General features: G+C 47.8%; 1 protein-coding gene across 1 annotated transcript; it reads right to left on the bottom strand.

Annotated features, from left to right (window-relative positions):
* On the bottom strand, positions 1 to 27074 carry LOC310827772 (solute carrier family 22 member 13-like). The gene is made up of 11 exons (XM_083704197.1): positions 26917 to 27074; positions 25438 to 25855; positions 21613 to 21716; positions 18780 to 18934; positions 17106 to 17274; positions 14869 to 14989; positions 14038 to 14132; positions 6648 to 6862; positions 4291 to 4399; positions 3068 to 3277; positions 1 to 1175 (listed from the first exon to the last, which is right to left on the bottom strand). The coding sequence occupies exons 2-11, from the start codon at positions 25807 to 25809 to the stop codon at positions 1094 to 1096; spliced, it is 1632 nt and encodes a 543-aa protein (XP_083560323.1). The 5' UTR covers positions 25810 to 25855; positions 26917 to 27074; the 3' UTR covers positions 1 to 1093.
* Between the last annotated feature and the right edge of the window lie 671 nt (positions 27075 to 27745).

Here is a 27745-nt window from a genome sequence, read left to right as displayed (position 1 = left end):
AAATTGGTGGAAAGCACTAATAGTAGTTGGTCAAACTTGCCTGGAAGCTCCCACCCTCTGTGTACCTCTATAATCAACAGTACCGTTCACAAGGTCCTGTCAAATATATGTCAGGGGTCCTTTCAAATATTTGCCAGTATCTTCACCTATTCTTCACTTACTTTTGTTTACAATATTTTTAGACCAGTCTTCGGCAGTAGTGTCTCAAAGGAGCGTACAAAAAAGAAAGAGGGAGAGAGAGAGAGAGAGAGATCATAATATGTTAAAATTAATTAAAAACCAGGGACACAGATAAAGAAGAGCAGACACAAAATGAAAACAGTGAAGCTGGAAAAAGCTTCCATTTTACCAAAAGTGCCGTGTAACATAAAGGTCTTCATTTGCATTCAAGAGGACCAGGTGGATAGAAGCTCTATGAGCAATCTGAGGGAGAACATTCCATAGTTCTGGGGCTACAACAGATAAGCCCCTGTTCTTTTTTGGGGGTGGTATTCAACCTCACCTTGATACAAGATGGAATTTCAAGTAGGATAGATATTAATGGTTGGACTGCGTCTTTTGGATCTCCTTGAGATGGTCACCCTTTGGGCTGCTTATGGCTTTACTGGTCCAAAACAGCTGCTTGAATTGGGCAAATGGATAGCCACACACAGATGTTTCAAGACACATGAAATATACCAGCCTGAACCGGTCAGAAAAAGAGACTTTATTTAACAGGGATGGGGAATCTGTGGCTCTCCAGAGATTGCTGGACTTCATTTCCCATCAACCTCAGCCAGCATGACCCTTGGCAGGGAGGATGGGAATCGAAGTCCAATAATATCCAGAGGGCGACTGGTTCCTCATCCCTGCTGGATGAAAAGGAATGGCAATCCTGACTGGTGTGACTGGGAGGCTGTTTTAAAGGGGCACGACACCTGCTTTTCCTAAGTACACATCTGGATCCTTTGGACTTGCAGGGCTGCATGTTTTCCTAGGCAACCTGAGCACGGCGGGTGAACAATCGAGAGGTATGCCCACATCATTTGCCTGCTAAAATCTTCCACAGATGTCCCACCATTTCTTTGGACTGCAAGGAGATGTGGTGTTTCTGCTAGAGGTATGTGCTGCTGGTATGTTCTTTCGTTTTGCCAGCTTCTTTCTGCATGGGTTTTTCCCCAAGAGCATTTTTGGACCTAAGGGAAAGGAACACAAATAAACATCATGAACAGCAGCCCCCAATTGCCCCCCTATCCTCATCCCCACCCATTGCCATCTCTTCTGTGGAGACTTCCAAGCTGTCACTCTTCTGTGGTCACCTGGGGTGAGCAGAAATGATCGCCAAGCGATATTAGCAAGCCAAAATAAACTTGCTTCTTTCGCCTTTCCTTTTCTTGTTTACAATTTGGTAAGCTGGTTCCTCTCACTGGAAGTGAGAGCTGGACCATAAAGAAGGCTAATCGCCGAAGAATGGATGCTTTTGAATTCTGGTGTTGGATGAGACTCTTGAGAGTCCCATGGACTGCAAGAAGATCAAACCGATCCATTCTGAAGGAAATCAGCCCTGAGTGCTCACCTGAAGGACAGATCATGAAGCTGAGGCTCCAATACTTAGGCCACCTCATGAGAAGAGAAGACTCCCTGGAAAAGACCCTGATGTTGGGAAAGATGGAGGGCACAAGGAGAAGGGGACAACAGAGGACGAGATGGTTGGACAGTCTTCTCGAAGCTACAAACATGAGTTTGACCAAACTGCGGGAGGCAGTGGAAGACAGGAGTGCCTGGCGTGCTCTGGTCCATGGGGTCACGAAGAGTCGGACACGACTAAACGACTAAACAACAACAACAAGCTGGTTCTTAGCCTAACAGCGATTTCATTCATTCAAGTCCTACCCATCAATCATAGGCACGCTTAGGGCTTAGTCACAGGCAATTAACAGCATAATTAGTAATCACATTGGGTGTTGTTGTTTTTTTAAATTACCTATTGCACAGGGGTGGGGATTGTTATCAAGATCACAGTGCAATAATAATAATAATTTTATTATTTGTACCCCACCCCTCTGGCTGGGTTTCCCCAGCCACTGGTTTCCCCAGCGTGTAGAGAGGGGATTTCAAACTTTCTCTCTTCTGCCACAATCTCCATGAAATTCTTCGTCCATTCCACTCGCCCCCCTGCATGTTAATACAAACTTAAGCATAGGTGCTGACGCCTAGAAGCCATGGGGTCTTCAGCCCCCTCCCCAATACAATATTTGATGGACCCAAGTTGATGGGCACACTACATGGAGGAGCTTTCCTCCCCCACTAATATTTTATTCAAATTGGCACTCCTGAATTTAAGCTTTCCTAGCATTTTTTTAAATGCTATGTGTGGGGTATGCGTGGCAAATTTCACAAACATTGCTGGTAAGGAAGAAAAGCTTAAACTGCAATTTCAATAGCAATGATATTGGGAAGGGGGAACCACCTAATATTTTATTTCTTAAAACACTGAACTCATCCACGATTAACTCTGTCACATGGACAGAGTTTTTCTCTTGGGAGAAAAACCCATTTTACTCAGTGGACTTTACTGAAAAAAGAGACAGCACGCTTAATTGTTAAGCGTGTAAGGACAAAAGAAGTAATTGTAATTTATTAGTTTTCATGTTATTTTATTCTGTTAAAGCAACTAGAAAAATATTATGTTGGGAAGATCTTACACAGATGAAAGGAAGCCGTGGGGGGGCGGGTTAGGTTGAATTTGGGAAATAAAATAATACATGGGACAGCAAAGGATATAATAGATTCTTATAGAATAGTAATATATTGTAACAAGAATAGAAGTTCAAAAGGAGAAGTAAATGTATTTTTAGTATTTTCATTATTGTAATAGTTATTATTTCTTATCGGTAGAAGGCAATGTTAACTTCGACTTCTTTGTTTTGCTGTCTGTATAATTTTCTTAAGTCAATAAAAAAAGAGAAAGCACAGAGGCAGGTGTGGAGGAGGCAAGAATGGAGCAGACTTAGTGTATGCAACGTGCAAAAAATGTCAGCCTCTTAACTTTTTATGCAGAGCTGTTCTAGAATCCCCTGCAACTCACCTCTGACTGGCTGGGGATTTGCCAGTGTCGTCCTGGAGATCTTGGTTCCGTGTCTCAGGAAGGAAGAAGCAGAGGATTCCTGCGGCCAATGCTATGCCCCCAAAGATCACCATGGGAATCGCTGGGTGGAACTTGTCCAGGAGACCCACAAGCGGAGCAAGGATGCCCCCTATTCTGGCAGCCATGGAGCACAAGCCTAAACTGCTTTGCCTGGTGGAAGTAGCAAAACACAGAGAGCGATGCCTGAGAGGAGGCGCAGACAGGTGCGCCCGGCCAGGGGCAAGTTTCCAGAAGTAAAGAAAGTGCCCCGTGCATAAGGATCAACAAACATATCTGTTTTGGTATCTCTGACCTTCTCATTTTCTTCAGTCTCAAATTCACTTCACCACAATGCTGCACCAGTTTACGATTTTGTCATTTTGTGCACTTTTTCACTTCATTGCATGCAATTTTGCCCAGCATACAATGTTTCGCCGGCTATTTTATCAGTCGCGATGCATTTTTAAAAATAAACAAAAATCCTTCCAGTAGCACCTTAAGGTAAAGGTAAAGGGACCCCTGACCATTAGGTCCAGTCATGGCCGACTCTGGGGTTGCAGCACTCATCTCGCTTTATTGGCCGAGGGAGCCGGCGTACAGCTTCCGGGTCATGTGGCCAGCTTGACTAAGCCGCTTCTGGTGAACCAGAGCAGCGCATGGAAACGCTGTTTACCTTCCCGCCGGAGTGGTACCTATTTATCTACTTGCACTTTGATGTGCTTTCAAACTGCCAGGTTGGCAGGAGCAGGAACCGAGCAACAGGAGCTCACCCTGTTGCGGGGATTCGAACCACCGACCTTCTGATCAGGAAGTCCTAGGCTCTGTGGTTTAACCCACAGCACCACCTGCATCCCTAGTAGCACCTTAGAGACCAACAACGTTTGTTATTGGTATGAGCTTTCTTGTGCATGCACACTTCTTCAGATGCACACGAAAGCTCATACCAATAACACACTTAGTTGGTCTCTAAGGTGCTGCAGGAAGGAATTTTTTAATTTTGTTTTCAACTACGGCAGACCAACATGGCTACCTACCTGTATTTTTTAAAATGTTATCTTCACCGTCGGGGTCACATCCAACCCAAACGCTGGTGAGATTTACCGCCACTGTCTTCACCTTATTTGAGCAAAATATGTAGAGGATGTTTTTTAGAATACAGTGTGCTTTGTGTAGTAGATTCTCACCTGACAACAGTGGGAAAGACTTCCGCAGAAAACACATAGGTGGTTGAAAAGGAGGCAGCCAACGCAGACTTGCCAATAACAGCCAGGACTGTCACGATCACAGGGAAGTCTGGGCAAAGACAGGCAATGAGGTTAGAAACTAAATAACAAAAAATGAAGGTAAGGCATTGTTGAAAGACCACAGGCCTAGGAAAATGTCTAATCCAGTTCTGAAATGTCGCCTGTGGTCCTAGGGATATCCAGAGCTACTCTAACCCAGGAATGCATGGGTAGTTGAAAGGTTTTCTGGTGCCCATTTGCAGAAAGACTCTGGTTCAGCGGTAGAGCAGACACTTTGCTTGTAGAAGATCCTGGGTTCAACTTCTCCATTTAGAAGAATATAAAGGTTAAGGTAAAGGGACCCCTGACTGTTAAGTCTAGTCACGGACGACTCTGGGCTTGCGGCACTCATCTTATTTATTGGCCGAGGGAGCCGGTGTACAGCTCCCTGGTCATGTGGCCAGCAGGACTAAGCCGCTTCTGGCGAACCAGAACAGCGCACAGAAACGCCGTTGGTGTAGGAAATGGCGCTCTACCCAAGCCCCTGAAGAAATGCCATCAAATTTCTAAGAGACGCGGGTGTTGCGGTGGTCTAAACCACTGAGCCTCTTGGGCTTGCTGATCAGAAGGTCAGCGGTTCGAATCCCCGTGACGGGATGAGCTCCCATTGCTCGGTCCCAACTGCTGCCAACCTAGCAATATGAAAACACACCAGTGCAAGTAGATAAATGGGTACCGCTCCGGCGGGAAGGTAAACGGCATTTCCGTGCACTGCTCTGGTTCGCCAGAAGCTGCTTAGTCATGCTGGCCACATGACCCGGACGCTGTCTACAGACAAATGCCGGCTCCCTCGGCTTGAAATAGTTAAATAGGTACCGCTCCGGCGGGAAGGTAAATGGCGTTTCTGTGCGTTGTTCTGGTTCGCCAGAAGCGGCTTAGTCCTGCTGGCCACATGACCAGGGAGCTGTACGCCGTCTCCCTCGGCCAATAAAGCAAGATGAGTGCCGCAACCCCAGAGTCGTCCGTGACTAGACTTAACAGTCAGGGGTCCCTTTACCTTTAACTGCTTCTAAAATTTGCATCTTTATGTATAAACTAGCACACGTAATTGTCATGCAAACCAGTGTGCCCTGTTTTGTTTTTTTCAGAAGTTAATCCCTTGAGAGTCTTGGTTCAAAGAAAGGAATGGGAGGGAAGAAACAAGGAAAGGAGGAAATGGATGTGTCAGGGAACTGCCATCGGAGGGACAGGTGGTGGACAGGCTCCAGGAGAATAGGAGAGAATCTGCAGCAGAGGAAGGAACCAGCAGGGGGAGTGCAGGAGTCACAGCGGAGGGGAGGCTCTGGGATACTTCTAGTGAGAATAGCGAAGAGGTAACCAGAACCCCGTTAGGAACTCCCACCCTTCGCCGGAAACTGTCACGCAGAGAGTCACGAAGGCGCATGTCCGTCAAACAGCTTTTATGTTGGCGTAAATTCCGTAGACACCCACTGTCAGATTCTACCAGCGACTGACGGAGTCATGCTTTGGGGGCTCCGTTAGTGCCTCGGTTTGGATGACCAGCCAAACCCCAGAGGGATCAAGTTTTTACGCACAAGCAGCTCACTATCCCATCACAGGATGGAAGAGAGGAAGGACACAAAGTGTAAGAAAGCAAAGTTGAAGAGAGAAGCGGCTGATTACTCAAGCCATGCCTGCAAGGGCATTGCTAGCTACTTAAAAGTCCTGGCGTTCAGGCTCCAGATTTGCCTGTGGCAAATAACAGGGTGGGTGGGTGCACTTTATAGAGCGTCCAGCCTCCGTGTAAGCAACCCTTTAAAAAATTTAGGAGGCATGGGGCAGAAGATCAGGTCCCCAGTGCAATAGACCCAGGGCCTTGTGGCAGTGGTGTAGCGTGGGTTGTCAGCACCCGGGGCAAGGCAGGTAATTTGCATCCCCTAACCCGTGGATTTGCGCCCCCTAACCCTAACCCCCAGATGTTGCGCCCGGGGCGGCCGGCACCCCCTGCACCCCCCACGCTACGCCACTGCCTTGTGGCACCCCATAATAACTCCACCAGTGCCTGGCTGCTGTGTTCTCTTCACATACCTCAGGGGATTCCTGAACACACAGAGACACTTCTGAAACAGTCGAAGGCCTGTGGTTCAGACCTTACAATGAGGGATGTTGAACTCCAGCTCCCATCATCCCCCAGCCAAGATGCCCAAGGCTCAGGGATCATGGGTGTTGAAGTCGGGAACATCTGGGCAGCTGCAGGTTCCCCTTGCCTGCCTTGCAGTTTACCTTCTAGGTTTTCTCTCTCAAGCGGCTTTTTGTACCTTTTGGAATAGCAGGGATGAGCAAACACACGACTCCGCTCAGGAGAAGCCAAACGGCCTGGCATTTCTTCCTCCCCATCCACTGGAGGAGGAAGATACAGGAGGCTCGGGATGGTATTTCCACAGCTCCAAACACAAGCTGGGTCATGTAGATGTCCAAGCCAAAATCCCCAACATGAAGGCTCACTCCGTAATACACAAGACTGTCTGCAAACCTGAGAACCAAGCAAGAAATTACTGTTCATTCTGCATTTATTACTATTGCTCATTTTAATATCTGGCTCACACAAGCCCACCACTAAACTTCAGTGCTAGTTAGAATAAGGAAACAGCATTGGGATGCAGTTCCACAAAATAATGCAATCACGCAGGCTTGGGTGAAGACAGTGGCGTAGCGTGGGTTGTCAGCACCCGGGGCAAGGCAAGTATTTTGCACCCCCTAACCCGTGGATTTGCGCACCCTAACCCTAACCCCCAGATGTTGCGCCCGGTGCGGCCGGCCCCCCCTGCACCCCCCACGCTACGCCACTGGGTGAAGAATTCAGTTTCTTCAGACTCTAATTTTTCATTTTCAATGGGAGAACTCATTCCTAGCCCTCCAGGTTATGACAGGCAGTGTTTAGAACTGTTGAAACCAACTCTATTTTTGCTGCCTGAGACTAGCCCTGCTGCCCTTCTGGAAACTATAATAAAACAACAACAAACCAAAAGGTCTCATTCAAGATCGATAAAAACTCTGCCTGTAGCATATGCCGTTATTTTGTTTTTACATCTGGGACACAGCATACACATTTCTCCCATTCCCAAAAACATTCCTTTGCATATCCTCCCACATGGTTAGGCAAACTAAGGCCCAGGGGCCGGATGCGGCCCAATCGCCTTCTCAATCCGGCCTGCGGACGGTCCAGGAATCAGCGTGTTTTTACATGAGTAGAATGTGTCCTTTTATTTAAAATGCATCTCTGGGTTATTTGTGGGGCATAGGAATTCGTTCATTCCCCCCCCCCAAAAAAATATATAGTCCGACCCCCCACAAGATCTGAGGGACAGTGGACCGGCCCCCTGCTGAAAAAGTTTGCTGACCCTTGCCCTCCAACATTCCTCAGATGAAAATAGGGACAATTCTGACTCCCCCACAACTGACCCTCATCAACCCCCCCATTATTATTTTTGTCCCCTGCCCCCCGAGCATTTCCACCACCACCAAAACACACACAGCCTCCACCATAATGAGAAAACCCCTTAATCCCGGTTTTGTTTTGTTTTACTCTTTGGTAGATAAACAAAAAGAAAAGCACACACCAATGAACAAATTTTAGAAAGGGGCAAGATTAGACGCATCCACACAAAGCATTGAAACAGAAAGAAAATCAGGACTCCTTGTGCTCCACTCTGTTCTCTGTTTCTTCCGTGCCCTCTACCTTTTGTAATTCCAGGACTATCCCTGTAAAATAGGGACACTTGTTCTATTTGATGGAGAGATATGCATGCAGATGCCGATGGCTGCTTTCTATCACATTGTTCTGCCTGAAATGTGCAGTCACTGCCAAAGGCCTTCTTCCATCTCTTCCCCATCCAAAGTAAGGTGAGCAGGGACTTGAAAGAGGGGCACCCTCTTTGCCGTACCCTCTCCAAGGAGGCCTGCTTGGCACCAACCCTACTGTCATATTTGACACGACTTTTTGTCTGTAAGGTTGGGCAAAGTTTTCGTTCCGCCCATTCCACTGATTTTCATGCTTCCTTTGCAGGTTGATGCTCTTTCATTTATTTGACCATACTTGATATTTAAGAATTGTTTTCTGGAGCTCGTGAACTACGCTTTCATTGCCACCCACCCTACAGGTTTTACTAAGAGTGGCCTTGAAATATTTCAACCAATGAAAGTTAATTCTCAGTAAAGCAACCAAGCCATTCACGGGGAAAGACAAAACTCCGGCCTTAGACCAAACAGAGCCTCATCGGATAGAAGTCAAAGGTTTTTCTATAAGCCACTGATTATTGTATACCTAGAAAACTTGTTGTTGTTGTTGTTGTTTAGTCGTTTAGTCGTGTCCGACTCTTCGTGACCCCATGGACCAGAGAACGCCAGGCACCTCTGTCCTCCACTGCCTCCCGCAGTTTGGTCAAACTCATGCTGGTAACCTCGAAAACACTATCCAACCATCTCGTCCTCTGCCGTCCCCTTCTCCTTGTGCCCTCCATCTTTCCCAACATCAGGGTCTTCTCCAGGGAGTCTTCTCTTCTCATGAGGTGGCCAAAGTACTGGAGCCTCAGCTTCACAATCTGTCCTTCCAGTGAGCACTCAGGGTTGATTTCCTTCAGTATGGAGAGGTTTGATCTTCTGGCAGTCCATGGGACTCTCAAGAGTCTCCTCCAGCACCATAATTCAAAAGCATCAATTCTTCGGCGATCAGCCTTCTTTATGGTCCAGCTCTCACTTCCATACATCACTACTGGGAAAACCATAGCTTTAACTATACGAACTTTTGTTGGCAAGGTGATGTCTCTACTTCTCAAGATGCTGTCTAGGCCTGTCATTGCCCTTCTCCCAAGAAGCAGGCGTCTTTTAATTTCGTGGCTGCTGTCACCATCTGCAGTGATCATTGAGCCCAAGAAAGTAAAATCTCTCACTACCTCCATTTCTTCCCCTTCTATTTGCCAGGAGGTGATGGGACCAGTGGCCATGGTCTTCGTTTTTTTGATGTTGAGCTTCAGACCATATTTTGCGCTCTCCTCTTTCACCCTCATTAAAAGGTTCTTTAATTCCTCCTCACTTTCTGCCATCAAGGTTGTGTCATCTGCATATCTGAGGTTGTTGATATTTCTTCCGGCAATCTTAATTCCGGCTAGGGATTCATCCAGCCCAGCCTTTCGCATGATGAATTCTGCATATAAGTTAAATAAGCAGGGAGACAAAATACAGCCTTGTCGTACTCCTTTCCCAATTTTGAACCAATCAGTTGTTCCATATCCAGTTCTAACTGTAGCTTCTTGTCCCACATAGAGATTTCTCAGGAGACAGATGAGGTGATCTCGCACTCCCATTTCTTTAAGAACTTGCCATAGTTTGCCGTGGTCGACACAGTCAAAGGCTTTTGCATAGTCAATGAAGCAGAAGTAGATGTCTTTCTGGAACTCTCTAGCTTTCTCCATAATCCAGCGCATGTTTGCAATTTGGTCTCTGGTTCCTCTGCCTCTTCTAAATCCAGCTTGCACTTCTGGGAGTTCTCGGTCCACATACTGCTTGAGCCTTCCTTGTAGAATTTTAAGCATAACCTTGCTAGCGTGTGAAATGAGTGCAATTGTGCGGTAGTTGGAGCATTCTTTGGCACTGCCCTTCTTTGGGATTGGGATGTAGACTGATCTTCTCCAATCTTCTGGCCACTGCTGAGTTTTCCAAACTTGCTGGCATATTGAGTGTAGCACCTTAACAGCATCATCTTTTAAAATTTTAAATAGTTCAGCTGGAATACCATCACTTCCACTGGCCTTGTTATTTGCAGTGCTTTCTAAGGCCCATTTGACTTCACTTTCCAGGATGTCTGGCTCAAGGTCAGCAACCACACTACCTGGGGTATACGAGACATCCATTTCTTTCTGGTATAATTCCTCTGTGTATTCTTGCCACCTCTTCTTGATGTCTTCTGCTTCTGTTAGGTCCTTTCCACTTTTGTCCTTTATTATGGAAATCTTTGTACGAAATGTTCCTTTCATATCTCCAATTTTCTTGAACAGATCTCTGGTTCTTCCCATTCTATTGCTTTCCTCTATTTCTTTGCATTGCTCGTTTAAGAAGGTCTTCTTGTCTCTTCTTGCTATTCTTTGGAAATCTGCATTCAATTTCCTGTATCTTTCACCATCTCCCTCGCATTTTGCTTGCCTTCTCTCCCCCGCTATTTGTAAGGCCTCATTGGACAGCCACTTTGCTTTCTTGCATTTCCTTTTCATTGGGATGGTTTTCGTCGCTGCCTCCTGTATAATGTTACGAGCCTCCATCCATAGTTCTTCAGGCATTCTGTCCACCAAATCTAAATCCTTAAACCTGTTCCTCACTTCCACTGTGTATTCATAAGGGATTTGACTTAGATTGTATCTTACCGGCCCAGTGGTTTTTCCTACTTTCTTCAGTTTAAGCTTGAATTTTGCTATAAGAAGCTGATGATCTGAGCCACAGTCAGCTCCAGGTCTTGTTTTTGCTGACTGTATAGAGCTTCTCCATCTTTGGCTGCAGAGAATATAATCAATCTGATTTCGATGCTGCCCATGTGGTGATGTCCATGTGTAGAGTCGTCTCTTGTGTTGTTGGAAAAGCGTGTTTGTGATGACCAGCTTGTTCTCTTGACAGAACTCTATTAGCCTTTGCCCTGCTTCGTTTTGATCTCCAAGGCCAAACTTGCCAGTTGTTCCTTTTATCTCTTGACTCCCTACTTTAGCATTCCAATCCCCTATAATGAGAAGAACATCCTTCTTTGGTGTCACTTCTATAAGGTCTTGTAAGTCTTCATAGAATTGGTCAATTTCAGTTTCTTCAGCACAAGTAGTTGGTGCATAAACTTGGATTACTGTGATGTTAAAAGGTCTGCCTTGGATTCGTATCGAGATCATTCTATCATTTTTGAGATTGCATCCCAGTACAGCTTTCGCCACTCTTTTGTTGACTATGAGGGCCACTCCATTTCTTTTACGGGTTTCTTGCCCACAGTAGTAGATATGATGGTCATCCGAACTGAATTCACCCATTCCCGTCCATTTTAGTTCACTGATGCCCAGGATGTCAATATTTATTCTTGCCATCTCATTTTTGACCACCTCCAACTTACCCAGGTTCATGGTTCTTACATTCCAGGTTCCTATGCAATATTTTTCTTTACAGCATTGGACTTTCCTTTCGCTTCCAGGCATATCCGCAACTGAGCGTCCTTTCGGCTTTGGCCCAGCCGCTTCATCAGCTCTGGATCTACTTGTACTTGCCCTCCGCTCTTCCCCAGTAGCATGTTGGACGCCTTCCGACCTGAGGGGCTCATCTTCCAGCGTCATATCTTTTATATGCCTGTTGTCTTTGTCCATGGAGTTTTCTTGGCAGGGATACTGGAGTGGCTTGCCGGTTCCTCCTCCAGGTGGATCACGTTTGGTCAAAACTCTCCACTATGACCTGTTCATCTTGGGTGCCCTGCTCGGCATAGTTCATAGCTTCTCTGAGTTCTTCAAGCCCCTTCGCCACGGCAAGGCAGTGATCCATGAAGGGGATACCTAGAAAACTACAGCATCTTAAAAAGCAGAGACATCACCTTGCTAACAAAGGTCCGTACAGTATAGTTCAGGGGTCGGCAACCTGCGGCTCCGGAGCCGCATGCGGCTCTTTAACGCCTTTGCCGCGGCTCCGGGGTGGAGGCGAGGGGAGGAGGCGCATTTTCCTTTGTTCCCGCCCCAAGCCTCGCGCGCCCGACGGGAGCTCCTGCCGGGCGCGCAAGGCTTGCAGACACTCGCCCGAAGCACAGGGAGCCCTCCGGAGGGCTCCGCGTGCTTCGGGCGGCAGGCTGCCGCCCCAAGCCTCGCGCGCCCGACGGGAGCTCCTGCCGGGCGCGCAAGGCTTGCAGACACTCGCCCGAAGCACGGGGAGCCCTCCGGAGGGCTCCCTGTGCTTCGGGCAGCAGGCTGCCGCCCCAAGCCTTGCGCGCCCGACGGGAGCTCCTGCCGGGCGCGCAAGGCTTGCAGACACTCGCCCGAAGCACGGGGAGCCCTCCGGAGGGCTCCCTGTGCTTCGGGCAGCAGGCTGCCGCCCCAAGCCTCGCGCGCCCGACGGGAGCTCCTGCCGGGCGCGCAAGGCTTGCAGACACTCGCCCGAAGCACGGGGAGCCCTCCGGAGGGCTCCCTGTGCTTCGGGCGGCAGGCTGTCGCCCCAAGCCTCGCGCGCCCGACGGGAGCTCCTGCCAGGTGCGCAAGGCTTGCAGACACTCGCCCGAAGCACGGGGAGCCCTCCGGAGGGCTCCGCGTGCTTCGGGCGGCAGGCTGCCGCCCCAAGCCTCGTGCGCCCGACGGGAGTTCCTGCCGGGCGCGCAAGGCTTGCAGACACTCGCCCGAAGCACGGGGAGCCCTCCGGAGGGCTCCGCGTGCTTCGGGCGGCAGGCTGCCGCCCCAAGCCTCGCGCGCCCGACGGGAGCTCCTGCCGGGCGCGCAAGGCTTGCAGACACTCGCCCGAAGCACGGGGAGCCCTCCGGAGGGCTCCGCGTGCTTCGGGCGGCAGGCTGCCGCCCCAAGCCTCGCGCGCCCGACGGGAGCTCCTGCCGGGCGCGCAAGGCTTGCAGACACTCGCCCGAAGCACGGGGAGCCCTCCGGAGGGCTCCCTGTGCTTCGGGCAACAGGCTGCCGCCCCAAGCCTTGCGCGCCCGACGGGAGCTCCTGCCGGGCGCGCAAGGCTTGCAGACACTCGCCTGAAGCACGGGGAGCCCTCCGGAGGGCTCCCTGTGCTTCGGGCAACAGGCTGCCGCCCCAACAGGCTGCCGCTGGCTGATTTGCTGCTATTGCTTTGCAATTTGCAGCTACTGTTTTGAAGGGGAGTGAAGAACACACACTCAAAAAAAGGTAACTTGTTAATATAACGTTTATTTCTATGAGGAGGAGTAATTCTGAGGGGTCAAACAAAAAATAATTAAAAAGTGTCAAAAAAGTTATTTTTATAATGACGAGGATAACATTGGGCTAAGAAACAATGTATGCAGTGTTATATTTGTTTTAAATGTCGCAATGGTTTTGCGGCTCCCAGTTGTTGTTTTTTCTTCGGAAACGGGTCCAAGTGGCTCTTTTTGTCTTAAAGGTTGCAGACCCCTGGTATAGTTAAAGCTATGGTTTTCCCAGTAGTGATGTATGGAAGTGAGAGCTGGACCATAAAGAAGGCTGATCGCCGAAGAATTAATGCTTTTGAATTCTGGTCTGGAGGAGACTCTTGAGAGTCCCATGGACTGCAAGAAGATCAAACCTCTCCATTCTGAAGGAAATCAGCCCTGTGTGCTCACTGGAAGGACAGATCGTGAAGCTGAGGCTCCAATACTTTGGCCACCTCATGAGAAGAGAAGACTCCCTGGAAAAGACCCTGGTGTTGGGAAAGATGGAAGGCACAAGGAGAAGAAGGGGATGACAGAGGACGAGATGGTTGGACAGTGTTCTTGAAGCTACCAGCATGAGCTTGACCAAACTGCGGGAGGCAGTAGAAGACAGGAGTGCCTGGCGTGCTCTGGTCCAGGGGGTCACGAAGAGTCGGACACGACTAAACAACTAAACAACAACAGAGAACGAATAACAAGGAAGCTTCAGCTGTGATGCCTTTCCATGTGGACATTGGATTTTTAAAAATAAAATACTGTACTGAATTAATATCGTTTGGAATACTTACCAGACTATGACCATGATTAAAGTCAAAATCCTTAGATGTGGCTTCTTGAAAATATCCAGAATATTCCCAGATTTCACCTTCTCTTCTGGAGTGAGCTTCAAAATGTGCGAGACAAAACAGACACAGAACATCAGCCAGAATCAAGGATGGCTGTTCCCAAACTGGTGCCCTGCAGGTTGGACTACAATTCCCATCAGACCCATCTGCCAGGGCACCTGTGCTCGCTTGGGCTGATGGGAGTCTTTGTCCAAAACAGCTGGAGTGCCAGGTGGGTTAGCAAGTTGAGCCGAGACTGGAGAGATTCCACTCAGCCACAAAATTGACAGGATGTACTTGGACTCGTCTCCCACCCCCTGCCCAAATCTCACAGGCCTATGAGGAATTAGGGAACCATGTAAGCCCGATCGGGGGGACCATTGGCCCTCCAGGTGTTGTTGAAATACAACTCCCATCATCCCCAACCATGCTAGCTGAGGCTGATGGGAGTTGTAGTTTCACAACATCTCATGAAGGTTCCCCACGCTTAATGTAAGCTGTCCTCCATACCTCCTTGGGTGGGATATACATTTTGTAGTAAATTAAATAAAATGAGAAGGCAGCGGTTTGGAGGGGCAGGTGGATAGCTAAATAGTAGATACTCAAGGTGGATAAACAGATTTTTTTTTAAAAAAAGTCAAATGCAGTTTGATGAGGGACTCAAATATTGCAGGGCAGGGATCTCTCTTTTTTCAATGGTCTTGTTTTCCCCTTCCCCATTGCACCGTTTGCTTTTTCCATATCCTCCCCAGACATTTTCAGAAAACGAGCAATAGAAATCCCAGGCTTTGCTACCTGGTTGAGTAGTTCTTCTGAGACTGTTTGTTTGTTAATGGAAGCGGCTTTTCGAAGCTCCTTTTTGGCTTCCTCGACCTTCCCTTTTGTCGCAAGCCATCGCGCAGACTTGGGAAGAACCCTGAAAAAGACAAGAGTTTGTGAAGCATGGCCAGTGCATTAACCTGGAAAGGAGCTGAGGTGGGTAGTTGTCTGCTGTGCTCTGGTCTGGTCTGGTAGAAACGGGGGCAGACTTTGGTTATACGGCACCCTCAGCGAGGCCAAAACTTGGCACCTCCAAATGGACCTTCTCAATTATGGATCTTCTCCATTTTGCACTCCCTCGGTGCCCTGTGCAGGGAAAAATGCCTGCGCCACCCTAAATCTGGTGCTAGAAGAGCCCAGAAGGCAACCTTCCTTAAACTGTGCCCTCCAGATGTTGCTGGATGTTGCTCCTTTCATCCCTGGCCATTGGCCCTGATGGATGGGGATGATGGGAGCTGATGGGCACCAGGTTGGGGCAAGGCTACATCAGAACCCTTGGGACTCCATAGCACTGCAAAGAGAACTTCAGTAAACATTAACAGGCCAGAACAAAATCACAGTTATAATGATGCGATCAGGATCCAAAATTAGATTTCGGCCATTAAAAGAGACAAAACAAGCCTTTGAAGAATATGCATGAAGAAGGCTGTTTATTTTATCTAGGTCCCTAAAAGGTAAAGGGACCCCGACCATTAGGGCGAGTTGTGGCCGACTCTGGGGTTGCGGCGCTCATCTCGCTTTATTTGCTGAGGGAGCCAGCGTACAGCTTCCGGGTCATGTGGCCAGCATGACTAAGCCGCTTCTGGAGAACCAGAGCAGCACACAGAAACTCCGTTTACCTTCCCGCCGGAACGGTACCTATTTATCTACTTGCACTTTGACGTGCTTTCAAACTGCTAGGTTGGCAGGAGCAGGGACCGAGAAACGGGAGCTCACCCCGTCACGGGGATTCGAACCGCCGATCTTCTGATCGGCAAGTCCTAGGCTCTGTGGTTTAACCCACAGCGCCACCTGCGTCCCTATCTAGGTCCCTAGTAGATCTTAAAACACAGGGTAGATAGGAGTTGATGTCACCATTTCACTTAATCGTTGCACACTGTATATTTTTACATGCAGTCCAACTGTCATGGCCTGGTTGGACGCAGTGTTCAAAACTCCCATTGTTCTAGGCACATTTTGCGACAAGGAATTTCATTAGCACAAGCAGTTTCTGAGCTCTGGGCACAGTGCTCTGCCTAAGATTTCAGATTAAAACTTCAGAGTAGAAGGAAAGGAGGACCTTTTTCTGCCTCCACACTTCCAGCTACTCTCTGGAGAAGTGTCCCTCTTAAGAATATTAGGGGGGAGGGCAGGGAAAGGACTAGACCATGTGAAAAATGAACATAATATTTTAGCTGCAGTTCATTCATTTTCAGCTTTATATTCTTGTTATAAAAAAGCGCGCCTAGACATTCCGTTGTTGCGCCCATAACCTAGGTTTGAGTTGCCATTTAGCTCCTAGCTTTCACATTTCAGTTTCTAACACTGGTTGGACACAGAAGAATATTGGGAGGAACCAGCTCAGAGCCCAGTTGGTTGGTCATGGGACAATGATGAATGGCTAGAGGGAGAAGAGAGAGGAAACTGGGAGGTGGAGGTTTCGGAAGCTGAAAAAGTAACTGGGTTTAGTGAGCAGGAAGAGACTGTGACAGAGAACAGACCAGAAGCAGAGGCTGAAGAGGAGAGGGGCCAAGAGGCAGAGATGAGTCTGGCTCAGAGCTGTCAACTTTTCCCTTTTCTTGCGAGGAATCCTATTCGGAATAAGGGAATTTCCCTTTAAAAAAGGGAAATGTTGACAGCTATTGTCTGCCTGGTGAAGAGACATAGGTATCTCCCCCTCCTGTTGTGACTAGATCCCCTCCTCCCTGGTCTCCAAGAACCTGGAGAGGCATGAAAAGGGCGGAGGAGAGGTTGGCTGCACATGGGCACAGTCTCTGATTGCTTGGGGAAAGCCCTGGAGAGGAAGGGCCTTAAGCAGCTCTGGGAAGGCAAGGACCTTCAGCCTCCACTGCTTCATAGGGGCAAGACCTACTAGAGCCGAGTCACTGTGCTCAGTAGACCCGACACTCCTGTGCAGATCCTGTTTTTGCTAATAAAGTGTTAACTCCAACTTGCACAGTGCAATTTACAGCCGGCTCGCTCCTGTCTCATTTCTGGTCCTTCTGCACACTCACCATATGTAAAAAAAGAGGGCGAATGCTGGAGCAGAGCCAGCAATCTGGTAGAGTCTCCAGTCACGAATGGCGTACGCCAAGCCAGCCAAGGCCATCTGCCCAAGAGCGTTGCTGCAGTGGCTGATGATCATCGCAAGCGGGCGATAGGAAGGCCCGACCCACTCTGAAGCTAAAAGGGTTCAAGTTACAGTCAGTACTTGAAAATTAGAAGACCCTGCCATTGACAATCACTTGCATTTTTTAAAACAACCCTGACTTTATTATTGGCTGCTTTTAAATAACCACGTAAATTACAAGAGCAAAGTATATTTCTAGATGGACAAGGAAGAAAAGTAACCACAGATGTTGATGACAGTTCAGAAATGTGGGGGAAACTCCTTGTTTGCCCTCCCTTGTCCCCCCAGCGCCATTCATACAGCCACACAGAAGAGGCTACATTGGTAGCAAGCAGAGGAGCATTTTGACGCATGCAAATTGGGACTGAGTTTTGCATTTCTTCCAGAACACACATCAACTGCGTGGCCATAACTCCTGCAGCATGGACCTGTAAGGTAAAGGTAAAGGGACCCCTGACCATTAGGTCCAGTCGTGGCCGACTCTGGGGTTGTGGCGCTCATCTTGCTTTACTGACCGAGGGAGCCGGCGTACATCTTCCGGGTCATGTGGCCAGCAGGACTAAGCCGCTTCTGGCGAACCAGAGCAGCGCACGGAAACGCCGTTTACCTTCCCGCCAGAGCGGTACCTATTGATCTACTTGCACTTTGACGTACTTTCAAATTGCTAGGTTGGCAGGAGCAGGGACCGAGCAACGGGAGCTCATCCCGTCGCGGGGATTCAAACCGCCAACCTTCTGATCGGCAAGTCCTAGGCTCTGTGGTTTAACCCACAGCCTCACCTGCATCCCAACATGGACTTGTACTCTGAGGTTATTTCTTCCCTAGCTGAGAGAGCCAGGGTTAGCATGTTGGACTGGGAACTTGGAGACCAGGGTTCAAATCCCCACGCGGCTTTGAAGCTCACTCAGGGTTTATCCACACATTCGTCAGCTCGCGCAACGGGTCATTGTGTCCAGCTGTTAACCGGAAGATTGGTGGTTCAAGTCCAGCCAAGGACAGCTGTGGGCAAGATTCCTGCATTACAGGGGGTTGGACTAGATGAATTGGCATTTGCTATCCAGATATTTTAAGGGACGTGAGTGGCGCTGTGGGTTAAACCACAGAGTCTAGGACTTGCTGATCAGAAGGTCGGCGGTTCAAATCCCCGAGACGGGGTGAGCTCCCCTTGCTCGGTCCCTGCTCCTGCCCATCTAGCAGTTCGAAAGCTCGTCAAAGTGCAAGTAGATAAATAGGTACCGCTCCGGCGGGAAGGTAAACGGCGTTTCCATGCGCTGCTCTGGTTCGCCAGAAGCAGCTTAGTCCTGCTGGCCACATGACCCGGAAGCTGTACGCTGGCTCCCTCGGCCAGTAAAGCGAGGTGAGCGCCGCAACCCCAGAGTCGGCCACAACTGGACCTAATGGTCAGGGGACCCTTTACCTTTATCCAGATATTTTGGACTTTGGCTCACATCACTGTTGTAGCCTAAAGCACCTGGAAGACTCAAATTGGAAAAGGCTAGGTTTTTTTTTTTACAGATGGCAGGGCCTGAACTTCCCCAGAGAAACTTAAGTGACTTACTTAACGCTGCCATGCTGATACTGATCCCGGCAAAAGCAGCGCCCACGATGAATCTCAAGGCGATGTAGAGGTAGAAATTTGGCGCAAAGCCTGCCCCGACACCAAAGGCGCCCATGAGGAGGAGGGTGAGCAGGATCATCCGTTGGCTTCCGATCCTGGAAGAGGGAAATGAAATGCAGGAGCTCAGAACTTGCACCTCGCAGGAACATAGGAATTTGTCTTATACTGAATCAGACCCCCGGGCTATGTAGCTCAGTGCTGTCAACACGGACTGCAAGTGGCTCTCCACAGATTTAAAACAGGGATCTCATCCTGCCCTCTTGTGTTGCTGCACATGAAAAGCTTTCCTATCTGCTAGGCGAGAAACCCACAAGGTACTTTCATTCAAAATGTATTCTATATCCGTAGTGGCTTATTGCAAGATAGATGCTTTTGCTCATTTTTAGTCGCATCCTCACCTATGATTCGGTACATAAAGCAAATAAAGAAGTTTTAATATGTCTAGAGACAATGGGTAAAACAAGCACCATTAGCTGTACTGCTGGGTAAGTTTTTAATGCTGATTGTATTTGTATTTGTTAAAAAAACTGTTGAAAATTTGTTTTTTTAAAAAAATAAAGAAGTTTTATTAATTTTGTTGTCCTTTCTGTTCTTATACACATTAAAATATATATATTTTTGAGGGCCTTTTGAACCTGACATAGCTGGGGTGGGGGGCTCAGCACATCTCAATCCAGCTCTGCAAACTCTACCTCATTTAAGGTGTGCCACAGGACCCCCCTGAGAGCCTTTCGGATTCAAGGCATATAAATGTGTTGTGCAATTTTGTGTTAAGATTCTGGGAGAAAACAACAGATAATCGGGCCTTCAAACACAACCTGATTTTAGTGTGGCATAACTAAACAGCGAGAGAAGCTCCACGCAGCAACTCAAACTGGAAGGAGCAGGCATGCAAGTTTTGGGTACTTCTGCATTCAGGTGGCCTTGGTGTTGCAAAGTGCCATCCTCCAGCTTCGGCTCATGGGTCAGCTGCCCCCCTATTTGGACAGGAATAGGCTAACTTCACCTGCCCATGCTCTGGTAACCTCTGGGTTAGATTACCACAATACATTATATGTCGGACTGCCTCTGAAGATGGTTTGGAAGCTTCACCTGGCGTGGAATTTGGTGGCCAGGTTGCTCACCGGGGTAAGGTGGCTTGAAACTAGAACGCCAATCCTGGCCCAACTGCAGGACTGGCCACCAATTAGTTTCCAATTCAAAGTGCTTGTTTTGACCTATAAAGCCGTAAATGGTTCAGGAACGCAACACAAGAAGGACTCGCTGTATATGACCCGTCCTTATCTTGAGATCATCATCTGAAGCCCTTCTTTAGGTGTCTCCTTCACAAGAAGTCTGCAGGGCAGCAACAGGAGAACAGGGCCTTTTCTGTGGTGGCTCCCCATTTCCGGAATGCTCTCCCCAGAGAGGCTTGCCTGGCACCTTCATTATACACCTTTAGGCGCCGGGTGAAAACATTCCTCTGCAACCAGGCCTTGGGCTAATTGAACCATCTTATTAACTATGGGGGTTATTGTTCTTTGTTTGTTACTGTGTTTCATATTTTTGTGTTTTTATCTTGTACACTGCCCTGTGATCCTCAGATGTAAAGGTAAAGGGACCCCTGACCATTAGGTCCAGTCGTGGCCGACTCTGGGGTTGCGGCGCTCATCTCGCTTTACTGGCCGAGGGAGCCGGCGTACAGCTTCCGGGTCATGTGGCCAGCATGACTAAGCCGCTTCTGGCGAACCAGAGCAGCGCACGGAAATGCCGTTTACCTTCTCTCCGGAATGGTACCTATTTATCTACTTGCAATTTGACATGCTTTCGAACTGCTAGGTTGGCAGGAGCAGGGACTAAGCAACAGGAGCTCACCCCGTCGCAGGGTTTCGAACTGCCGACCTTCTGATCAGCAAGCCCTAGGCTCTGTGGTTTAACCCACAGCGCCACCCGCATCCCTGATCCTCAGATGAGGGGCGGTATATAAATTTTAACAACAACAGGAGCCTGATCAGGTGAAACCCACCAGCACAAAAACACAACCTTTACTATATTTTGAAGTGCAGTGCACTTAGTTGATGGTGCTACCCTAGTTGTTGTCCAAAGCTACCTGAGGTAATCTAAGCTAAACTGATGGGCCAGTTCACTTAGGTCATAGTGGATCCATTTCTTCATAAAGTATCAGCAGTGGGTTCTGTCTTGCCCTTGCTTCTTCTAGAAATATGTTTTGCCTCTCAGGCACACCCTGAGAATCGCTGCCCACACTCATCTGACTGGGCGTTCCAGTGTACAACTGGAAGAACAGGAAATGTTTTTTTTCTGGCAAAGGCACATAGAAAGTGCAAGGAGCTAAGCAGGGCATGAAACTCCTTCTCTGCCATCTTTTCCTAAAATTAAATTGGTACACTGCCCTATAGTCCCAGGCCTCAGGGTGGCTACAACACAAAAAAACAAAATAAAAACACAAAATACATAACAAAAACAACCCAATCTTCCACCAGGCAATGCCCATACATTTGAAAAGCCTTGAAGACCAGAAACTTGGTTGTTGTTATTAAACGGAAAAGTGAAAGATGGGGAAATGCATAGTCAGCAACCAGCTGGAGATGTCTAGATCTGGGGCCTTCTGCATCCCAAACAAGTGTTCAATAAATATAATAGGTAAACAGCCTCAAAGTTGTGGGCAAATCCCCCCCCCCTCTAAATGACTGAAATACCTCCCCTGTTCACCAACTGCAGATGGAGTGGCCATTTTCTCTCAGCCGCAACATGAAATCTCAAAAGTTATGCTTACCAGTCGCTCAGTGGGCCGAAGACCAAGGCTCCCACAAGAAGACCTGACATGTAAATGGATTGAGAGATGTCTTTTAAGTCCTTTCGGTCGCAAACCAAGTTGAACTAAAGGAAAAGAAGAAGAAAGCACCTTTTCCTTCCATCTCCCAGCACTGCATGGTGTATATTATACGTCCCCTTTTCTTAATTTGACTGACTTTATGGTTCATGAATTACAAGCTGCGCTCCTCAAAATTTGGCCTGTTTTCGTTAAGTCACCTAGATCAGCCAAGCTCAGGAGAAAAATTATACTGGATAGCTCTGTTAGTTAGAGCGAGGTGCTGATAACACCAAGGTTGTAGGTTCGAAGCCCGTATGGGACAATTGTATATTCCTGCAATGTAGGGAATTGGACTAGGTTAGGGATGTCAAACGTCCGGATTTTCCCAGACATGACCGGGATTCGGGCAGCTCTGATTATCTCCCGCTTGGACTATTGCAATGCGCTCTACATGGGGCTAACTTTGAAGGTGACTCGGAAACTGCAAATAATCCAGAATGTGGCAGCTAGACTGGTGACTGGGACCGCATAACACCAGTCCTGAAAGATCTTCATTGGCTCCCAGTACGTTTCCGAGCACAATTCAAAGTGTTGGTGCTGACCTTTCAAGCCCTAAACGGCCTCAGCCCAGTATACCTGAAGGAACATCTCCACCCCCATCATCCAGCCCGGACACTGAGGTCCAGCTCCGAGGGCCTTCTGGCGGTTCCCTTGCTGCGAGAAGTGGAACCAGGTAGAGGGCCTTCTTGGTAGTGGCGCCTTCCCTGTGGAACGCCCTCCCACCAGATGTCAAGGCAATAAACAACTATTTTACTTTTAAAAGACAGCTGAACGCGGCCCTGTTTAGGGATGTTTTTAATGTCTGACGCTGTATTGTTTTTAATATTGGGTTGGAAGCTGCCCAGGGTGGCTGGGGAAACCCAGCCAGATAAGCTGGGTATAAATAATACTAAATTAGTAGTAGTAGTAGTAGTAGTAGTAGCAGCAGCAGCAGCAGCAGAATGGCATCCGGGCGGATTCTGGCCGATTTGGCAAAATGTCTCAGAAAACCTGGACGTATGGCATGGGGGGGTGCGCATTGGGATTTCTGAGTGAGTGCTGTGAGCATCACTCCCTCTGGTCACTTCTCTTCCCCAGATCACGCCCCCCACTCCGAAAGACAGAAGATGAGAAAGTATGCAAACACACATTTTGCATTTCCAGAGGAAGTAGGGGGGGAAACTCCACTCTTCCTCCTTCAGATTTACGTACTTTTCAAGGGAGGAAAAGGTAACACACACACCCCTCACCATCTCATGTGCAAGGGGACGGGGCTAACACAGGCTTAATGGGTGCCAGGGGGAGATCTGAAGGATTTCATTACGCCCACGGGCACAATGTGGGTGACTCTTGCTTCAGGGCATGCTGGGCATACCGTGTGACCCTGAAAATGCACTCTAGAAGTCACCCTACAATTCTGCCATACTCCAAGTGTCCTGTTTTAAGTAAGGTAAAGGTAAAGGGACCCCTGACCATTAGGTCCAGTCGCGGCCGACTCTGGTGTTGTGGTGCTCATCTCGCTTTATTGGTCGAGGGAGCCAGCGTACAGCTTCCGGGTCATGTGGCCAGCATGACTAAGCCGCTTCTGGGGAACCAGAGCAGCGCATGAAAATGCCGTTTACCTTCCCACCGGAATGGTACCTATTTATCTACTTGCACTTTGACGTGCTTTCAAACTGCTAGGTTGGCAGGAGCAGGGACTGAGCAACGGGAGCTCACCTGTCATGGGGATTCGAACCACCGACCTTCTGATCGGCAAGTCCTAGGTTCTGTGGTTTAACCCACAGCACCACCTGCTTCCCTTTTCCTGTTTTAAGTAGGACATCCCAAATCACAGAAACCAATCCCAGCTTCTCTCTGGATCCCGGAATGTCCTGTTTTTTGGTCCAGCACTCTGGCACGACCCTGCTGATGATGGCCAGAGTGCATCCCTCCTGATGTCCCATTGGGGAGAGGAAAATACTGGAGGGTGGGTGTTTCTAAAGGACCAGGGGAGACACGTCAGTGTAGAAAAGATCCCCAAAGGGAAGGAGGTTTGAAAACCATGGATATCTCTCTCTCTCTCTCTCTCTCTCTCTCTCTCTCTCTCTCTCTCTGTGTGTGTGTGTGTGTGTGTGTGTGATGTGTGTGAGAGAGGCTAGGGGAGAGCCACTTCATTTCTCAATTTCTTAGGGTCCTGGAGCCCTGACATTTATCGCTCCATTGTCCAAGACACTCCAGTCATCAGAAAAATTTGAATACAGACATCCCTAATGACCCTCTCAGGTGTTGAGCATCAGAGGGAGTTCTCTTAGAGTCTCGTAAAGGTAAAGGGACCCCTGACCATTAGGTCCAGTCGTGGCCGACTCTGGGGTTGCGGCGCTCATCTCACTTTATTGGCCGAGGGAGCCGCTGTACAGCTTCCGGGTCATGTGGCCAGCATGACTAAGCCGCTTCTGGCGAACCAGAGCAGCGCACGGAAACGCCGTTTACCTTCCCGCCGGAGCGGTACCTATTGATCTACTTCCACTTTGACGTGCCTACTGCCAACCTTCTGATTGGCAAGTCCTAGGCTCTGTGGTTTAACCCACAGCGCCATGTCTCTACCACCCCCCAAAAGCAAGGGAGCCACAGCCTGGAAGAGGTCATTCTAGGTGGCAGAACTGGGGAACTCCCTCCCCACCGAAGGTGTGTCTCCCATCTTCCCTGTACAGTTCACCTGGCCTTCGACAGCTCAGGTGTTTTGTCTCGTGAGATCTGTCTCTACTCCACTATACAGTGGTACCTCGGGTTAAGTACTTAATTCGTTCTGGAGGTCCGTTCTTAACCTGAAACTGTTCTTAACCTGAAGCACCACTTTAGCTAATGGGGCCTCCCACTGCCACTGTGCAGCCAAAGCACGATTTCTGTTCTCATCCTGAAGCAAAGTTCTTAACCCAAGGTACTATTTCTGAGTTAGCAGAGTCTGTAACCTGAAGCGTATGTAACCTGAAGCGTATGTAACCTGAAGCATATGTAACCCGAGGTACCACTGTACACTGTTTTGTTCTGAATGGTTCCAACCTGTGTTTTTAAAATCATTTTTAACTGTTTCACTTTAAAAAATAAATAAATAAAGTGTACAATTTTATTGTTGTAACCTACCCTGGGAACTCCTGGTTAAGAATGGACGCAAATCATAGCCCAGTTAATTAGCTGGGGCTTTATATACCACATTATTATCAAAACCTCTAAGCGGTTTCCATCACATGTAAATTATATATTAAAAGTGCCGATAAAAATGAGATGTTAAAAAGAAGTTAGCCTATCTCCCCCACCCAAAAAACAAACAAACCCAGCAGTTTAAAAAATTTACCTCTTGAAATAAAGTTGCATATCAAAATGTATGTCAAAACAATTATCCCCTTGGCTGGCCACTCATTGCAATAATTATTTTGTATTGTTCTTAGGTTTTGTAGTGTACATTGATCTTTTATACAATCTGGCAGCTAAAAGACTTAAAGAAGGTGATTGCCACTAGTCTATCCACAAAACATTTCCTGTCCTGTCAGTTTCACTATCCAGATCTTTAACTGTAGGGATAGCAGGTGAATACCAATGTTGAAACAAAAAAATTCCTTCCAGTAGCACCTTAAAGACCAACTAAGTTGTAACCAATGTTGAAATCGCTTTAAAGCAGTCTAGTACAAATCGCATGGGACACACAAATGCATCTGCGTCAAGAGAGACAGAACCATGTTTTGTTAACAAGGAATAGACTATACTCACCTCAGTGAGCAACGACGGCTTTGGATCTGTGGGGTACACCCAACCATCTTGGCAGGCTTCTGTGGAATTTCGTCCATCTTTTATGATTGAATCGATATCGCCTTCCACAGGAGTAAACATGGAGCATTCCTCAAAAGAGCCATCTGGTTTCCTGGGAATGGTCAAGTTCAACTGCTGCTCTTGGGTTAGGTTTTGGGTAATATTCAGGATCCAGTTCGTGTTGCAGTAGTGAGGCACGTCCATGACAATGAAGACTTGTCCAAACATGTGAAAGGGAGTCAGGAAATTTGGGATGCAGATCAGCAGCACCAGCCATTTCTGAAACCTGCCGAATTCTCCGATCACCTTCAAGATGTCTCCAAATCTGATCATTCTGGGATCTTTGGCAGCCGGTCTGTATCGTTCTCACATCTGGGGACTGAAATTAATCTTTAAACTTAATTGTGGCTATGGATAAGGTGAATAATTAATCAGGCTTTGGCTTCTGATAAACTTGAGGAATCTATCCTATCACAGCAAGCGCCAAGATTAAAAACATACTTTCCTGCAAACGCTTCCTTATTGTTGCCTTTTTCTGATTCAGTGTTGATATTGTTTCGATTTCAGTATAGATTTCATCTAACCAAAAAGGAATTGAGCTTCAATGTGTGATCCTAAGTGTACACCGTACTTTTAAAGGACATTTAGAGCAGACCCCCCCTCTCTCACAAAGAACTTGGGAACTGTAGTTTACCTGACAAAACTACAATTCCCAACACCCTTTTGTTTACTAGAATTCCCAGCATTCTTGTGCGGTGGGAATGTTGGACTGGTCATGTTGTTTGGATGCCTGATCATTGTCTTACAAAGCACCTTCTCTATTCCGAAGTTAAGAATGGAAAGTGTAATGCCAGTGGACAACAAAAGAAGTTTAAAGATGCTCTCAAGGCAAATCTTTTAAAATGCAGTATAAACACCGACAACTGGGAGACACTGGCCTGTGAGCGCTCCAGTTGGAGAACAGCCTTCATCAAATGTGTCATGGGCTTTGAAGACACTTGAACTCAGGACGAAAGGTAGAAACGAGCTAAGAGGAAGGCACGTTTGGCAAACCCTCACCGTGATCAACTCCCGCCTGGAAACTAATGTCCCCACTGTGGAAGGATGTGTGGATCCAGGCACTTAGGGACTGTTTTCATGGAAGACAATCTTACTCAGCTACGAGTGATCGCTATAGAAGAATAGTGATTGCAAATTATTGCAAAAATGAAAAACCAGAAAAATGAGAAACTGCAAGAACCAAAATTATCAGATCCTTCCATCCCTGCTCTGGAATAAAAGTCTCCACTGCCCAGAGTCAGGCAAGCTTTTCTATGAGGATGCTTTACCACTGAATCTAGGCACACTATTCCTGTGCTTTGGATGCAGGAAAAAAGCACCCTGTTTCACACCTTTATCTCTACACACACACACACATAAAACTTTGCCAATGCTACTTACTTCTTAACAGCCGTACCTCCTTCCCTTGCACATCATAGCAGGAAAAAAAGAAAAGGAAGTCTAAGGGAAAAAATGTTCCGTGAAGGAAAGCCAGCAACACTGAGGCGGTTGAGACATCAGTAGGAGGTCAACACACCCTGAACTGGGCACCTCCAAGAGAGATTACCATCTTTGCCGGTTAATGTAAACTTGTGCAATATATCAAAGTATTGTTGCATTCAAAGCAACATATAGAGGAAGAGGCGAGGCAAACCTGTTTGAATCGCAGAATTCCAGACGATCTGAAATTCAACCAATGGTGGCTGGTGCTCACTGGAGGCTGGTGCCCAGGGCAACCCAATCGGATGAGTGACAGTGATGTTTTTCTAGAAGCAGAAGTTCTGCAACTCAGCCTTGTTCTCTTAGAATGGCAATGGCACTCAACGAGTTCCAACAGGTTCCGGCTGAAAAGAATGCCCTGATGAGCAGGGTACAAATAATAAAGTTATTATTATTAGCCACATAAGCAGAATTCATCATGCGAAAGGCTGGGCTGGATGAATCCCAAGCCAGAATTAAGACTGCCGGAAGAAAAATCAACAACCTCAGATATGCAGATGACACAACCTTGATGGTAGAAAGTGAGGAGGAATTAAAGAACCTTTTAATGAGGGTGAAAGAGGAGAGTACAAAATATGGTCTGAAGCTCAACATCAAAAAAATGAAGATCATGGCCACTGGTCCCATCACTTCCTGGCAAATAGAAGGGGAAGAAATGGAGGCAGTGAGAGATTTTACTTTCTTGGGCTCCATGATCACTGCAGATGGTGACAGCAGTCACGAAATTAAA

This window comes from Podarcis gaigeae, assembly GCF_964106915.1.
Source record: "Podarcis gaigeae genome assembly, chromosome: 12".
NCBI classification, from domain to species: Eukaryota; Metazoa; Chordata; class Lepidosauria; order Squamata; family Lacertidae; genus Podarcis; species Podarcis gaigeae.
The sequence above is the reverse complement of the archived record's forward strand: the minus strand, read 5'-3'. Positions and strand labels throughout refer to the sequence as shown.